The following is a 16998-nucleotide window of genomic DNA, read 5'->3' on the forward strand; positions in this document are numbered from 1 at the left end:
CATTGACTAAATTTGCCTTGCCCTGGCTAAGAAAGGAAGGGAGTGATTCCTTTGTCACATTCCACACGGACTCTTGTTTGTTTCTCTTCGTCCTCCTCCTCCCGACGTCGGCTTTCCCGCAATCCTCTCCTTCCCTCGCCCCGGCCAATTTCGAGGCCTCTCGGCCAATTCGATTACTCGCCGGCGACTTCAGATTCCCCGTCAGCGTGACATCACGCATCCTCAATCAAATCCAGATTTCGAGGACGACGCTAACGTTTTGCGCTTTTCTTATCATTAGAGTTTACGGCCTCTCATTGAAGCGCGGCCGATCCCGCCCACGCTTCGGTCGCCATGGCAACACGCTAAACAGATGAACGTGACTTCCACGGAAGCTAATGGATTTTATTTTTGGAAAGGAACATTCTGTCAACTGCTGCCTGGACTCAAGGCTATTCACTCATTGGCTGCCATTGACAGCAATAGACGTCCAATTGATTTGAAGTGGGAAATTGGCGACGGTCATTTCCGTCGCGACTTGAAAGAAATGTTTAAAAAAGTTTTATATCAAGTTATATATAAATAAGAAATGTTAAATATTTTTAAAAAAATTCGGGGAAGCAGCCATTTTGTAACGAACTTTTTTTTACACTTAAAAAATACAAACATCTGACCTCATGTGTTTTAACCCCTTGGTGGCTGAATTTACATTGACCAAATTTACATTGAAAAGCACTGGTGGAATGAAGAAATACATAAAAAATATTATGTGTACAAAAATATTAAGTATAGAAAATGAAAAATAAGGATAAAAAGGCAAATTCTAAAATTAAGAATAAAAATTGTCAAAAGATTAGAAACATTTTAAAAAATGACGGAAAATATAGAAATTTATTAGAAAAATTAAAATGTTATTTATTTTTCTTAAAATAATTTTGGAGGGGGGGAATTTTCCCCCAAAAATTATGCACAAAACATTTTCTTTGATTTTGTTATATTATTTTTTCTGTATTTTTTTTAAAATAATTTTCTTGAATAAAAAAAGGAATGTTTTTAATGCTTATAACAATATATATATATATATATATATATATTTTTTTTTTTTTTTTTCTTATTTCAAATCAATTTGATTTTTCAGTTTTTCTTTATTTCTGAAATAATTTTGTTAAATAAAAACCAGAGGGCTTTTTTATGCTGAAACAAATGTTTTTCTTTAATTATTTTTTTTAAATCAATTGTCTATTATTTACTTTTAAATGTTCATTTTTTTCCAAATAGTTTTCTTCAATAAAAATATGCTTTTTATGCTTAAAAATGTTTTTATTTTTATTATTTACATTCATTTTCTATATTTTCATATTTACTTGATTTTTTTAAAATAATTTTCTCAATTAAACAAAAGATTTTATGCTTAATAAAAATTTTAAACTGATGTTCTATATTTTTAGTTTTTCTTTATTCCTTCAATAATTTTCTTTAAATAAAAATATTTTTTATACTTTTATTGTTTTTAAAAATTGATTTTCTATATTTTTCAATCTTACACGATTTTTAAAATAATTTTCCTAAACAAAAAATTAAGAAATATTTTCTTTAACTTTTTGAAATTGATTTTCTTTTATTTGTAGTTTTTCTTCATTAAATAATTTAAATAAAATATAATTTTTACTGCTTAAAAATATTTTATTCTATTAATTAGGTTTTATTTATTTTACTATAATTATTTTCAGTTTTTCTTCACTTTTCAAAATACTTTTGTTATATAAATAAGACTTTAAAATGTTCTTAGTTTTTTTTACATTTTTACACTTTGACTTTATTAAATAATTTTTTTAAATACATTTTTTAAAAGGATTTTTTCTGCTTAAAAAAATGTAGTTTGTTTTTTCTAATTGATTTTCTATATTTTTAGTTTTTCTTTATTTCTTCAATAATTGTCTTAAATAAAAATATTTTTTATGATTAAAAATAGACATTAAAATTGTTTTTTTTAAAATTGATTTTCTATATTTGCTTTCAATTTTGTGCGATTTTTAAAATAATTTTCTTAAACAAAAAAATTCAAAATACTTAAGAAATATTTTCTTTAACTTTTTGAAATTGATTTCCTTTATTTAGTTGCAGTTTTTCTTTATTAAATAATTTAAATAAAAAGGATTTTTTAATGCTTAAAAATATTTCATTAATTTGTTATTTATAATTTTATAATTATTTCAGTTTGTCTTAATTTTTCAAAATAATCTTCTTAAATAAGATTATAAAAATAAAATTTTTTATGCTTGAAAATGTTTTTGTTTTTTTTTACATTGTTTTTCTAAATTTAGTTTAAGTGACTTTATTAAATAATTTTGTTCAATGTTTTTAAAAAGGATGATTTTTTTCTGCTTAGAAAATATTTATTTTGTTTTGTTTTTTTAGTGGATTTTCTATATTTATTTTTTTAAATAATTTTTTGAATTTATAAATATCTTGTTGTATTTTCTTTGTAAACTATTTAATCTTATTAAAAAATTATTATTATTATCGTAACTATTTTTGACGTACTTATGTATTCCCCATTTCTTTAAAAAAGAAATAAATACATGAAAACAAGTGCTTGTGTCTGACCTCCACGATGCTTTTGAGGTCCCTGACGTAGGCTTGCTCCGTCTCCACGATCTCCATCACCACACGCTCCATCCGCGACAGCCGCTTGGGCGGGGGGCCTCCCGCCAGCGGTGTGAGATCCAGGCGGATGTCGGCACCGTTCTCCTCTGGAGCGGCGGCTCCGTAGGCGGGCACGGCGCCGTAGGGCAGCGAGGACGACGACGAAGAGGACGAGGAGGAGCGCGAGGCGTCCTGGAGGGACGCCGACGAAGCCGAAGACGACAGCGACAGGGAGGCGGGACGGCGGCGCTCCGAGCACACCGTGTCCACCGAAGTGCACGAGGCCCCCCGCTCGCCCGGCGACATCATCCGACCCACCATCCCGCTCAGCGATGAAGCCGAGGACGGACGCTTGGCACCTGTCCCGAACCAGAGGTGACATTCAAAGGGTTAAAATTCATCCATGATGATATGAAATGAGCAAATATTGATTTCTTCATTCATTTCTAATGGGTAAAATTTCCCACTGATTTCCAATTCGCCCATTGTCAAATACTTCCATCAAGCAATCTGCCAAAATACCCACAAATCTCCAGGAAGTGAACCAATATCAACAGGAAGTGACTCCGAAATGCCCCAGTGTTAACAGGAAGTTACATAATATGAACAGGAAGTGACTTCAATTGCCAGCAAATCAACAGAAAGTGACCCGACAAGAAATGACCCCCGAAATACCCACAAATCAACAGGAAATGATCCGATATCAACAGGAAGTGACTCCAAAATGACCCCAAATCAATAGAAGGTGACCCCGAAATGCCCGAAAAATAACAGGAAGTGACCCGGTATCAACAGGAAATGACCCCGAAACAGCCCCAAATCAACAGGAAGTGTTGAGGTAATTATCGAAGTTTGATTGATTAAGTATTTGCTTGATTGATTGATTGAATTTTTGCTTGTGCTCATATGTACCATAAATAATACATATTGCCATATTTTTCTGATTAATATAACCAGTAAATGATTATTGCTTGCTATACCAGGTTGTAGTATAATGCTTAAGTGTTACAAAGAGTAAAAGAGGGTCGGAATGACAACTGCCTTGCTTCATGGCCGCATCATTGCGTAACTAGACCTTCCGAGGCATCTTCAGCACCTGGCATCTGGACTTTCGTCTAGACCTTCGAGGACAATTTTCCATCCGAGGACATCTTCCATGGCCGCAGCGTTGCATAACTGAAGTGTCTGGGTTATTTTGACTGTTTACATGGGCCCTTGCTTACACACGTGTATTTACTTAGTTCCACACACACATCCAATCGAAAACCACATGGGTGTCTCCAGCTTGCTCTCCCCCTCCCTCAGGGCGGCATCCATTTTTTTAGGAAAAATCCCTAGGTAAAATACCAAGGAGGGTTTTTTCTTTAGATCAATTTTGGTGAATATCACGAGTCACTCACCTTTGTTCTCCTTGGTCAAGAAACTGAGTGTCTTCTCTCCTTATTTTTGGGTAATTTTACAATGTCTACCTAAGGATCTATTTTTGAACTTGACAGGAAGTGACTAAATATCAATAGTAAGTGGCCCTGAAATGCCCCCAAATCAACAGGAAGTGACCCGTTATCAGGGCCGGCGCTAGCTATTTTGGTGCCCTAGGCATAAATGCTTTGTGGTGCCCCCCCCCCCCCAACGATAGAAATGAACAATATCTGAACATTTGTCAGTATTGCTTTATTTTACGAAATAACTTGGTTGTCAACAGTAATATTTCACAAACATCTTTTCGATGACATTTCCTTTTTTAAGAATAAACTTCTGCCAAATTTGCGACTGAAGCATAATGGAGCAAACCACTAGGGAACTGGCGTGGCGTGAAATTACAAGTATAAACAAATAGGAAAATGATTTTTAAAAAATAGATTAAAAAAACACCTCTAACCAAATAAGCCCCTTATTTTAAAAATATTTTTATTTGTTTTAAAATGTATATTGAGATGGATAAGAAGAAGCTTAAAAATATACAGTCAAATTATAAAACAGTAAATTTACAAGTATAAACAAATTGTAAAATTAAAGATAATTGATTTATTAAAAAAAATAATAAATCAAATAAAAAGATAAGTGGAAAACAGGAAATATTCTGGTTTATTTATTTATTTTTAAGATTTTTAAACGGCTTTTTTGGATTAAAAAATGAAATCTTTTTTTTTTTTTTTTTTTTAACTTAAAATTTTTTATCATTTTTCAAATTTATTTAATTTTTCTATAAAAGGGGGGGAAAATTTTTACAAACTTGATTTTTTTTGGTGCCCCTTCAGGCAGTTGGTGCCCTACGTGCAGTGCGTGTTATGCGTATGCGGAGCGCCGTGTCTGCCCGTTATCAATAGGAAGTCACCCCTAAATGCCCCAAATCAGCAGGATGTGACCTAATGTCAATAGGAAATGACCCCCAAATCAACTAAGTGACCCAAAATCAACAAGGAGTGACCCTAAAATGCCCACAATCAACAGGAAGTGTCACGGAAATGCACCTGAAACAATAGGAAGTGACCCAATATCAACAGGAAGTGATCTTGAAATGCCCCCAAATCCCAAAACCGGACTTTTTTAGGAATTTATAAAACCCGCCCGGACGACGAGGATACTACGTGAAAGTAGGACTTGTCCGGGCAAAAGAAGACGTTTGGTCACCCTAGCTCATGTTTATCAGCTGAAGCACTTTAGTTGAATAAATGCACACTGAACTGCATCATTGTTATGTTTGTCTTATAGATTTTACAATGAACTACCACTTGTGATTTCAGTGATAGAAAATATTTCAGTACACTGATGTAGTAATGTACGGGTAATAACACCACTGTTCAGGCTAAATTTACGTTGAAGAAGTGTGCCCCCTCCAAGAAATGTATTGCCCCCCCGTTATTTCTTTCTGCGGCCAGGTCTGTGTCTTGGGAATGATAAGCGATGAGCTCATCCCCTAATCAGAAGGTAAAATGGGGGCGGGGCACGAAAGGTGCCATTAACGCGGTGGCACGCACGCCGCGCAGGAATCCGCTAGCTTGTACTTAAGCGGAAATTCCCAACGGCGACAAGTTGAAACGCATTTGTGGAAAGTCGTTAGAAGCCGGCCAATGTCACCTGCTGGCTTCAGAACAACGACGACAACATAAACGTCTGTTTCTAATGTCACTTGATGTCAAAAAAGTCTTTCGTGAGGGAAAATAGTTGGATTTGGACAGCGAAAATAAACAAAAAAACATGCCGTCTTTGAAGGTTTTGCGGTCGTTACAAATTATGTTGGCAGGCAAAAATTGGCAAAATTGGTGATTGTTTTCTTGTTTTTCAAAGTAAAAATCACATTTTTTGTTTTCTTCCACATCAATGGGACGCTTGGTTTTAACGAGCATATTGGGGAACAAAGTGGACGAAATTGGCTTTATTGGCGTTTTATTTCGGAGTCGCTGCCAGCCCATCCACTTCAAACGGATTAGAGGATGGCTCACAGAGATATTTATGTATATCCTGAAATGAGAAATTCATTCACACACCTAGGTGAAAAAAACCCCTATTGAAGAGTGTTCGCCCAACTAGTCTACATGTGTTTTGTGGACATGGAGACGGTGTTCGGCCGTTTCCCCCGGGAGTCCTGTGGGGGGTGCGCCGGGATACGGGGCGGTCCAGTCCCTGTATGACCGGTGTCAGAATTTGGTCCGTGTAGCCGGTTGTAAGTCTGATCCGTTTCCAGTGAGGGTTGAACTCCGCCAAGGCTCCCCTAATTCACCGGTTCAGTTCATAACTTTTATAGACAGAATATTTAGGCGCAGCCGAGGCGTTGAGTGGTCACTTCCTGTTGATATTGGCTCACTTCCTGTTAGTTTTGGAACATTTCTAGGTCACTTGCTGTTGATCTTAGGGTGTTTTAGGTCACTTTCTGTTAATTGGTCACCACCTGTACTTTTGGGGCATTTTGAGGTTACTTCCTGTTGATTTTAGGTCACTTCCTGTTGAATTTGGGGCATTTCCAGGTCACTTCCTGTTGAATTTGGGGCATTTCCAAGTCACTTCCTGTTGATTTTGGGGCATTTCCAGGTCACATTCTGTTTTTATTGCTTCACTTGCTGTTAGTTTTGAGTCACTGATTATAGGGCATTTTTGGGTCAACTCCTGATATCAAGGCACTGCCTGTTGATTTGAAGGTCACTACCTGTTGATATTGGTTCACTTCCTGTTAGCTTTGGGACATTTTTAGTTCACTTCCTGGTTGATTTTTAGGGCGTTTTATGTTCACTTTCTTTTGATTTGAGGGCATTTCCAGATACTGCCTGTTGAATTTTTTTGTCCCTTCCAGGTTACTTCCTGTTAATTCTAGTTTGGTAGCTAGCTAGGTAGGTAGGAAGGTAGGTGGATAGCTAGGTAGTCAGGTGGATAGCTAGCTAGGTAGGTGGATAGCTAGGTAGTCACGTGGATAGCTAGCTCGGTAGGTGGAAAGCTAGGTAGTCAGGTGGCTAGCTAGCTAGGTAGGTGGCTAGGTAGGTAGGTAGGTAGATAGGTAGGTAGGTAAGCTAGGCAGGCGGGTAGGTAGGTAAGTAAGTGGCTTGGTAGGTAGGTGGGTGCTAGCAAGGTAGATGGCTAGCTAAATTTGTAGGTAGGTGGGTAGATAGGTGGGTAGGTAGGTAGGTTGGTAGCTAGCTAGCTAGGTAGGTAAGTAAGTGGCTTGGTAGGTAAGTAAGTGGCTTGGTAGGTAGGTGGGTGTTAGCAAGGTAGATGGCTAGCTAAATTGGTAGCTAGGTAGGTAGCTAGGTAGGTAGCTAGGTTGGTAGCTAGCTAGGTTGGTAGTTAGCTAGGTAGGTAAGTGGCTTGGTAGGTAGGTGGGTGTTAGCAAGTTAGATGGATAGCTAAATTGGTAGGTAGGTAGGTAGGTAGGTAGGTAGGTAGGTAAGCTAGGCAGGCGGGTAGGTAGGTAAGTAAGTGGCTTGATAGGTAGGTGGGTGCTAGCAAGGTAGGTAGGTAGGTAGGCAGGTAGGTAGATAGGCGGGTAGGTAGGTAGGTAAGTAAGTAAGTGGCTTGGTAGGTAGGTGGGTGCTAGTAAGGTAGATGGCTAGCTAAATTGGTAGGTAGGTGGGTAGATAGGTGGGTAGGTAGGTAGGTTGGTAGCTAGCTAGCTAGCTAGGTAAGTAAGTGGCTTGGTAGGTAAGTAAGTGGCTTGGTAGGTAGGTGGGTGTTAGCAAGGTAGATGGCTAGCTAAATTGGTAGCTAGGTAGGTAGCTAGGTAGGTAGGTAGGTAGGTAGCTAGGTTGGTAGTTAGCTAGGTAGGTAAGTGGCTTGGTAGGTAGGTGGGTGGCTAGCAAGGTAGATGGCTAGCTAAATTGGTAGGTAGGTAGGTAGGTAGGTAGGTAGGTAGGTAGGTAGGTAGGTAGGTAGGTAGGTAGGTAGGTAGGTAGGTAGGTAGGTAGGTAGGTAAGTAAGTAAGTGGCTTGGTAGGTAGGTGGGTGCTAGTAAGGTAGATGGCTAGCTAAATTGGTAGGTAGGTGGGTAGATAGGTGGGTAGGTAGGTAGGTTGGTAGCTAGCTAGCTAGCTAGGTAAGTAAGTGGCTTGGTAGGTAAGTAAGTGGCTTGGTAGGTAGGTGGGTGTTAGCAAGGTAGATGGCTAGCTAAATTGGTAGCTAGGTAGGTAGGTAGGTAGCTAGGTTGGTAGTTAGCTAGGTAGGTAAGTGGCTTGGTAGGTAGGTGGGTGGCTAGCAAGGTAGATGGCTAGCTAAATTGGTAGGTAGGTAGGTAGGTAGGTAGGTAGGTAAGTAAGTAAGTGGCTTGGTAGGTAGGTGGGTGCTAGTAAGGTAGATGGCAAGCTAAATTGGTAGGTAGGTGGGTAGATAGGTGGGTAGGTTGGTACCTAGCTAGCTAGCTAGCTAGGTAAGTAAGTGGCTTGGTAGGTAAGTAAGTGGCTTGGTAGGTAGGTGGGTGTTAGCAAGGTAGATGGCTAGCTAAATTGGTAGCTAGGTAGGTAGCTAGGTAGGTAGGTAGGTAGCTAGGTTGGTAGTTAGCTAGGTAGGTAAGTGGCTTGGTAGGTAGGTGGGTGGCTAGCAAGGTAGATGGCTAGCTAAATTGGTAGGTAGGTAGGTAGGTAGGTAAGTAAGTGGCTTGGTAGGTAGGTGGGTGTTAGCAAGGTAGATGGCTAGCTAAATTGGTAGGTAGCTAGGTTGGTAGGTAGCTAGGTTGGTAGCTAGGTAGGTAAGTAAGTGGCTTGGTAGGTAGGTGGGTGGCTAGCAAGGTAGATGGCTAGCTAAATTGGTAGGTAGCTAGGTAAGTGGGTAAGTAAGTAAGTGGCTTGGTAGGTAGGTGGGTGGCTAGCAAGGTAGGTGGCTAGCTAAGTTGGTAAGTAGGTAGGTCGGTCGGTCGGTCGGTCGGTCGGTAGGTAGGTAGGCGGCTAGCTAGCTAGGTAGGTAGGTAGCTAGGTTGGTAGCTAGCTAGGTAGGTAAGTAAGTGGCTTGGTAGGTAGGTGGGTGGCTAGCAAGGTAGGTGGCTAGCTAAGTTGGTAGCTAGGTAGGTAGGTCGGTGGCTAGGTAGATTGGTTGGTTGGTTGGTTGGTTGGTTTTGGGACATTTCTGGGTTAATTACTGTTTGTTTTGGGTTACTTCTTGTTCATTTTTGGGTTACTTCATGTTGATTTTGGGGCATTCATAGGTAACTAGGTAACATAGGTAACCTGTTATTTTGGGGGCATTTATCAGTCAATTACTCTTGATTTAGGACTACTTCCTTTTTTATTCTGTTTCATTTACAGGTCACCTCCTGTTGATTTTGGGGCATTTCCAGGTCACTTCCTGTTGATATTGCCTTAGTTCCTGTTAGTTTTGGGTCACTACCTATTGATTTTAGGGCATTTTTAGGTCAACTCCTGATATCAAGTCACTGCCTGTTGACTTGGAGGTCACTTCCTGTTAGCTTTGGGACATTTTTAGGTCACTTCCTGGTTTATTTTAGGGCATTTTTAGGTCACTTCCTGTTGACTTGAGGGCATTTTTAGGTCACTTCCTGTTAATATTAGGGCATATCTGTTGATTTTTGGTCACCTCCTGTTTGTTATGAGGCATTTCTGGACCACATCCTCTTCATTGGTCAATGCCTGTTGTTTCTGGGGCATTTTGAGGTTACTTCCTGTTGGTTTTGGGGTAGTTTTCCCTCACTTCTTTGTTAACTCATTAGCTGCCACGGATGGCGTCATTGCGACGGGGGGGGCAAATGAACAAATGCGACGGCGGACACGACGCTGAGCCAAGTGCACAAATTTCTAGTTTGACTCCACTGATGTCAAAATAAAAGCATGTGATTTTGTTTGTACAGTATGAATGACCTGCCTGCCAGGTAGAACAACCACGTGGGTCGGATTGGACCCCCTAGCGGGCCGTTTTTGGCCCGAGGGCGTTGGCACCCCTGATCTAAAAGCTATGACTTGGTCACTTACACGCACACAGGAAGTTGCGTGTTTAGTGTCAAGGGCAACACGCGTGTGAAAACACAATAGCCAGAAAAGTCCACTTTGCTGTGTTGATGCTAAGCATTGAAAGGAAACCAGCAGAAAATCAAGTAACGCCCAAAGTTAAGCGCATGAGTTAACTCGTTGGCCGCCATCGATAGCGACAGACGTCCAACCCAAGGGAGGTGACGAGAGGTCCTCACCTGCGTTGCTGGATGATCTGGAAGACCTGCGACGTGAGCCCTCAGGCATGATGCGATGATGTCACACAGAGAGGAAGTCACCTATCGGAGGAAGAGGAAGGTGAGCTAGTCGCTAGTGGGATTACACAAATGAGTGATTGCGATGTCAAAATAAAAGCGTGTAATTCTGTACGTACAGTATAAATGAACTAAAAACTGCAATTTCTGGAGAAATTGCTCTGGGTCTTTGCTGTGTGGAGATACAGATCTTAGTCCCGCCCAGGTTGGTTTGGGGACATTTCGGGGACAATATCAGGTCATTTCCTGTTGATTTGGGGACATTTCAGGGACATGTCCAGGTCATATCAGGTCATTTGGGGACATTTGGCGGGGTGTCCTGGTCCTATAAGGTCATTTGGGAGTAGTGTCCTGGTCATATCAGGTCATTTGGGGGACCCGTCCTATTGATATCTGGTCATTTCCTGTTGATTTGGGGACATTTGTTTTTTTTGCCATTGAAAAGGGAAATTTGGACGTCAATGGCATCGACTTACATTTGCGTCAATGGAATCCAAGTACACTGGCATCAATAGAATCAACAAACATGGCCGTCGATGGCATTAAACAAAGTAAATGACATTGAAAATGAATGGGAAATTTGGACGTCCATGGCCGTCAATGGCATCGACATCCTTATGCATCAATGGAATCCAGGTACATTGGCATCAATAGAATTGATATACATGGCCATCAATGGCATCTGACTAAATTGGCTTCGATTTAATGTTAATGCCATTGGAAATGAATGGGGAAATTTGGACGTCCATGGGCGTCAATTGCATCGACTTTCATATGTGTCATTGGAATCAGGGACATCTGGGGGACACGTCCTATTGATATCTGTTCCAGTTCATTTGGGGACTTTTGTTTTTTTGCCATTACAAATGAATGGGAAATTTGGACGTCCATGGCCGTCAATGGCATTGACTTCCATATGCGTCAGTGGAATCCAAGTACATTGGCGTAAATAGATTCGACATACATGGCTGTCAATGACATCAATGCAATGCAAATTCCATTGGAAATTCCATTGGAAGTGAATGGGAAATTTCTTATTAAAAATTAATGGTAAAGTTTTTGGCAAATTTCCGCGGAACCTTAATTTTTTTCCAAATTCTGTATACAAATTTTAAGCCCCTCACCGTCACAGAATTTTTTATGCCCAAATTATGTGATTTGGTCAAAAACTGTAGGACTAGGCAGTGGCGCCTCCAGAAATTTTTAATAGGGGTGGCCAGATGGGGCCACTTAAAATCTTGGGGTGGCACACCAAAACTAAGGTGCCGTTTACATGGTGACTCTCCGAGAATACGAAAAATTTCAAATTTGCATTTGCGTCTCCATTTGAACAATGTCGCAATTCCGCATGCAAACGATGTAGTATTCATGCCAGACCCTAGGGGGCAGTGCAGATTTACAGGGAGACAGAGAATGATGCACTTTGACCCCACCAAGCTCCCTCAGCCCGGAAAAAAATATGCCCGCCCACTCGAAGCAATGTCACTTTTCTTTTGTTCAAAAAGGCAAAAAAAAAAAAAAGAAACGTTCAACATATTTAATTTAAACATATTATTAAAACAGTAAATTAAAGCCGACATTCCGCCATATTTGCTGTTTTTAATGTTTAGTAGCACCACTGCGCACGCCCCATGTGACGTGTACGAGTGCTGACGTTACGGCGCGGTGTCGCGGCGCAAAAGCCTTTGATATGCATGCCGAGGCAGCCCCCCACAACCGGATTCTTGCACTTTGGAGGCAGGATTCAGAATTTTTCGTCTTCGCCGACACCATATGCACGCGAGGCGAGTGTGCTACTCAGTCATTGCGTCCTTGTGTCACAGAGTCGCCATGTAAACTGGCCCTTAAAGCCATAATTTCAGGTTTTCATTATATTATTACAGTAAAAAGGTCAGGGGGAAACTATCAGAAAGACTTACGGACACGGCTACTGATATACTTTGGTATATAGACCCTACCCACCGACGTCACAAAATCACGTGATCGTTGTATTGTTCCGCCCCCTTGTCCGTCATTTTGTGTTTGTATTATCAATGGTCTCAATTGATCGAGCAATTTATAATGCATTTCATGGAAGACCCGGTGCTTTCGGATGCCGTAAACTCACTTGAAGCGTTGCATAAAAGGCGTTATGTGGAAAAGCTTCAGTTTATCCATTCGCCAGATCCATATTTAATGCCTAAATCGATTTTTTTCGACCCGCTGTCCTCGCGTATTTGCCTGACATCTGCTAGCTACCCTGATATGTACAATTATCTTGTCCACACAAAATCAGCCTATTCTCACGAAAGTTTGAAAAACTTTAAGAGCTTGGAGGCTTATAAATACTCCGTTGCTGGTTGGGTGAAACAGGTCCTCGTCCACGAAAATTCTGCAGGAATCTATCTTGTGCTTGGAAAGGTGAGTTACGAAATTTTCAATTCAAAATCTTTTGTTCTTGCTAACATCCACTGTCAAGTCTAATGTATTTCATGTCATTTGTCAATGGAGCTAGGGCTTTTAATGTTTATATGGTTTAGCGATAGCACTCTCACTACATACATACGTGTATGTTGTCGGCGATTAGCCTAGCAATGATCTCAATTGTGGTTGTCAGCCCAAAACCCTCTAAATATATATTAAATGCATCTTACCAGATATAAAATGACTACTACATAATCTGTGGTAATCGTTTGGAGCCCAGTTTTCTCGTCGAATTGCAGCAGCCCATCTCGCTCTCTTCTCTCCGGGTCTCTCGGAATCCGGTAGAACTTCAAGTCTCTCCGTCTTCTCCGTCTATCTTCTCTGTTATTGCAACCGACCGCCACACACACCTTCACCATTTTGATTATTAATGTTAACGAGCAGAAAAACACGTCGTAAATAGGAGGAATGTACGTAGCCGTAACAGGTAAACATGATGTGTTGACGGACAATTGGGCGGCACCAGTCAGGAGGACGGAGTTGTGACGTCACGTGGGTAGGGTCTATTGTGTAATATTTGATGTTACTAATGATTTAATGTGCATAGTCCATAACTGTCCAGTCAACATTTTGAGTTCCACAACAATTATGTTTTATTGTGTTATGTATAAATTAGGCATAAGGTGTACATTTAACAAAACAAAATAATTACTGGGGAAAAGCAGGTGCTGGCAGATTTGCATTTGGGATGAAATGCATAACTGATGCTACAACAATCTAACGATATACTGGCAAGTGGGCTGGCCAAGTAATTTATAGGGGTGGCCGTGGCCACCCCCTGGGGGCGCCACTGGGACTAGGTACATTTTCCCCCCAAAAAATTTTTCAAGAAATCTGTGAAAAATCGGCGTTTATGGGCGAATGGAAAATTTTTCGGGGTCGTTCTAAAAATTCCCTGCATCGCATGAAAATTCCGGTCATTTTGATATGTGAACGCTGCCGGTCGGTCAAACGGTTCGGGCTGTGCAGCGCCAAAGGAATCCCATTAAACAAAAAAAAAAAAAACAATAAAACAGAATAAAACTATCTGGGTCTTTGAAAAAAGACCCAGATAACTACAAGGTGCCCGTCAGGCAGAACAACTCCACTGGCTGGCCGCTTCCGGCCCACTGGCTGTATGTTTAACACCCCTGGATTAGACGTGTCGCGCCGTCAATGGCAACTAGTGAATTAAATTATTTGACCAAAAATTAACACATGAGCTCTAACTGCCGTGAATGTCGCACGCCAACCAAAATGAGTTTAACATTACATTCCCCAAAGAGGAATTTTTCTACTGACTATAGCCTTGACAAATCCTCAATGCTGCCCCCTAAAGGCCACGCGGAAAACCGCAGCCTGAAAACGCCGTATCTCCTAACGGCACCCCCTAAAAATTCCAACATTCCAAAAGAGCCCACCCCCCAAAAAAATGTAATTCTTCTTCAAGCGTGACCAGAAATGAAACGAAAGTCTTACCTTTGCTTCCAGAAAGTTCCTCCACACGCGTGCGTTATTCCCGTGCGTGACAGCGCCCGACTTTTACGCGGTGACAAAAACGACCAAACGGGTCCATAACGTACGTGACGTCACAACTACAGGAGCGAGCAGAGACGCCGGAGGAAGTCCACGCAGACGCGATCTGACGCCGAGAGAAGAGAGGAGAGAAGGTCCACTTCTGGAAGGGGAGGGGAGGAAGGAGGGATAAGTCAACGAAAGAGAGAGAGAGAAAGAAAATGGTGGGGGGGGGGGGGGGCGCCAGCTGCTCACATGAGAAGAAAAAAGTTGGAATGTTTCTCATCTTTGGAGATTTGCTGACATCTTCGCCCTAAATGGCGCCGTTAGTCGTCTCGGACGTGACTCACAAAGCAGATTGACGGCTATAGATGTCCAATCCGTTTGAAGTGGGAGGCATGGCAGGGAGGCATTTGCTGCCACCCCTCCCACTTCAAACGGATTGGATGTCGACAAGTGATAACCTCATTGGAATTGACAGGAGGAGCATGAAAAGAGCTTTCATGGAGCCTGCCAGCATGGCCTCAGGTCGGTCAATGTTCCCATCATTGGTCAAGCATTTGTTACCTACATCCGACCTGATATCAACAGGAAGTGACCATGAAATGCCTACAAATCAACAGGAAGTTACCCAAACTCAATAGGAAGTGAACCCAATTGCCAGCAAATCAATAGGAACTGACGTGATCCGGTATCAACAGGAAATGACCACTGAAATACCGACAAATAAATGGGAAATGATTCCATATCAACAGGAAGTGACTCCAAAATAACCCCAAATCAATAGGAAGTGACCCCAGTATGCACGAAAATCAACAGGAAGTGACACGGTATCAACGGGAAATGACCATATATGAACAAGAAGTGAGCCGTAGCAACAGGAAGTGGCCCTGAAATGCCTGCAAATCAACAAGAGAATTGGTATTCACAGGAAGTTATCCAGAATCAACAGGAAATGATTGCAGATACAACAGGAAGTGACCCAATAACAACAGGAAGTGACCTTGAAATGCCCGCAAATCAACGGGAAGAGACTTGGTATCCACAGGAAGTGACCCGGAATCATAGGAAATGACTGCAGTGTCAACAGGAAGTGACCTGATAACAACAGGAAGTGACCTTGAAATGCCCGCAAATCAACAGGAAGTGACCCGAGTTCAACAGGAAGTGACCCGGGTTCAATAGGAAATGACCACACAATAACAGAAAGTGACCTGATAACAACAGGAAGTGACCTTGAAATGCCCGCAAATCAACTGGAAGTGACCCGAGTTCAACAGGAAGTGATCCGGGTTCAACAGGAAATGAACACACAATTACAGAAAGTGACCCGTAACAACAGGAAGTGATCCGGTATCAACAGGAAATGACCACAGATGAACAGGAAGTGACCCTAAAATGCCCGCAAATCAACAGGAAGAGACTTGGTATTCACAAGAAGTGACCCGTAATCATAGGAAATGACTGCAAAGTCAACAGGAAGTGACCCGATAACAACAGGAAGTGACCTTGAAATGCCCACAAATCAACAGGAAGTGACCCGAGATCAACAGAAAGTGACCCGGGTTCAATAGGAAATGACCACACAATAACAGAAAGTGACCCGTAACAACAGGAAGTGACTCGGTATCAACAGGAAATGACCACAGATGAACAGGAAGTGACCCGTAACAACAGGAAGTGGCCTTGAAATGCTCGCAAATTCACAGGACGTGACTGGGTATTAACAGGAAATGACTACAGACGAACAGGAAATGACCAAAAATCAACAGGAAGTGTCCTGGAAACACCCTGAAATCAACAGGAAGAAAACAGTAATTGACCCGGAAATGCCCCTGAATCAACAGGATGTGACCCAATATGAACAGGAAGTGATCCTCATTGACAGCAAATCAACAGAAAGTGACCCGATAACAACAGGAAGTGACCCTGAAATGTCACAAATCAACATTAAGTGAAATATTTTTATGTATTTTTTGTGGGACCCTCTTCAATAGGGGTTTTTCCACTTAGGTGTGTGAATGTATTTCAAAGCCAAAAAATTGAATTTTCCGGCCTAGTTTTTATTTCTGTTTTTTTTTTATGTGGCGGGGGCAGTCTTGGTGCGCCATACCAAACACATATAGGCATACAAACACACACTTAGACGCATGAATGTGTATACAAAGCTGGTGAAAAGAAAACAAGGTAAGAGAAGACATTCCTGTGTAAGGTGGACAAACAAAGTAGTAGAAGAATAAAAGTGATGAGCGGGCATCTTTTGTGTGTTGTTCCAAGTCAGTCAGTCCGAGCGAGCGACATTCCTGGCACGGGTCGAAGGTCAGGGGCCAACAATGAAAAAACACGACCGCTTATGATAGACAGATGGTGATATTGTCAGCAGCGTGTTCCACTGCCATTGACGCCAACACATGTCCAAGCAATAAATGAAATGGTATTAATTAAATATATATATACATTTATATATATATATATATATATATATATATATATATATATATATATATATATATATGTACATTTTTTTTAACTCATGTAAAAATAAAAAATATATATTTTATAAAAGTCACTCATGAAAGTTGAAATCATTTCTGAAAAAAAATGTATATTTAATATAATTAAAACCATTATTTATTAAATTCATTACAAAATTCATTTAACTGATTGGAAACATACATAATAAAATATTAAAATTATATGGACAGAAGGATGCATGGATGTAAAAAAAGAAGTTGACATATA

The 16998-nt window shown here is 40.7% G+C and overlaps 1 protein-coding gene across 1 annotated transcript in view; it reads right to left on the reverse strand.

Moving 5' to 3' along the window:
• plekhg2 (pleckstrin homology domain containing, family G (with RhoGef domain) member 2) overlaps positions 1-14406 on the reverse strand; it is a 61124-nt gene extending 46718 nt beyond the window's left edge. Inside the window, exons 1-3 of the mRNA XM_057838446.1 lie at positions 14221-14406; positions 10243-10323; positions 2587-2984 (exon numbers count right to left, since the gene is read on the reverse strand). Of these exons, the coding sequence (XP_057694429.1) occupies positions 2587-2984; positions 10243-10291 (447 nt within the window). The 5' untranslated portion in view covers positions 10292-10323; positions 14221-14406. The remainder of the gene's footprint in view (positions 1-2586; positions 2985-10242; positions 10324-14220) is intronic.
• Between the last annotated feature and the right edge of the window lie 2592 nt (positions 14407-16998).

This window comes from Corythoichthys intestinalis, chromosome 6 (genome assembly GCF_030265065.1).
Source record: "Corythoichthys intestinalis isolate RoL2023-P3 chromosome 6, ASM3026506v1, whole genome shotgun sequence".
NCBI classification, from domain to species: Eukaryota; Metazoa; Chordata; class Actinopteri; order Syngnathiformes; family Syngnathidae; genus Corythoichthys; species Corythoichthys intestinalis.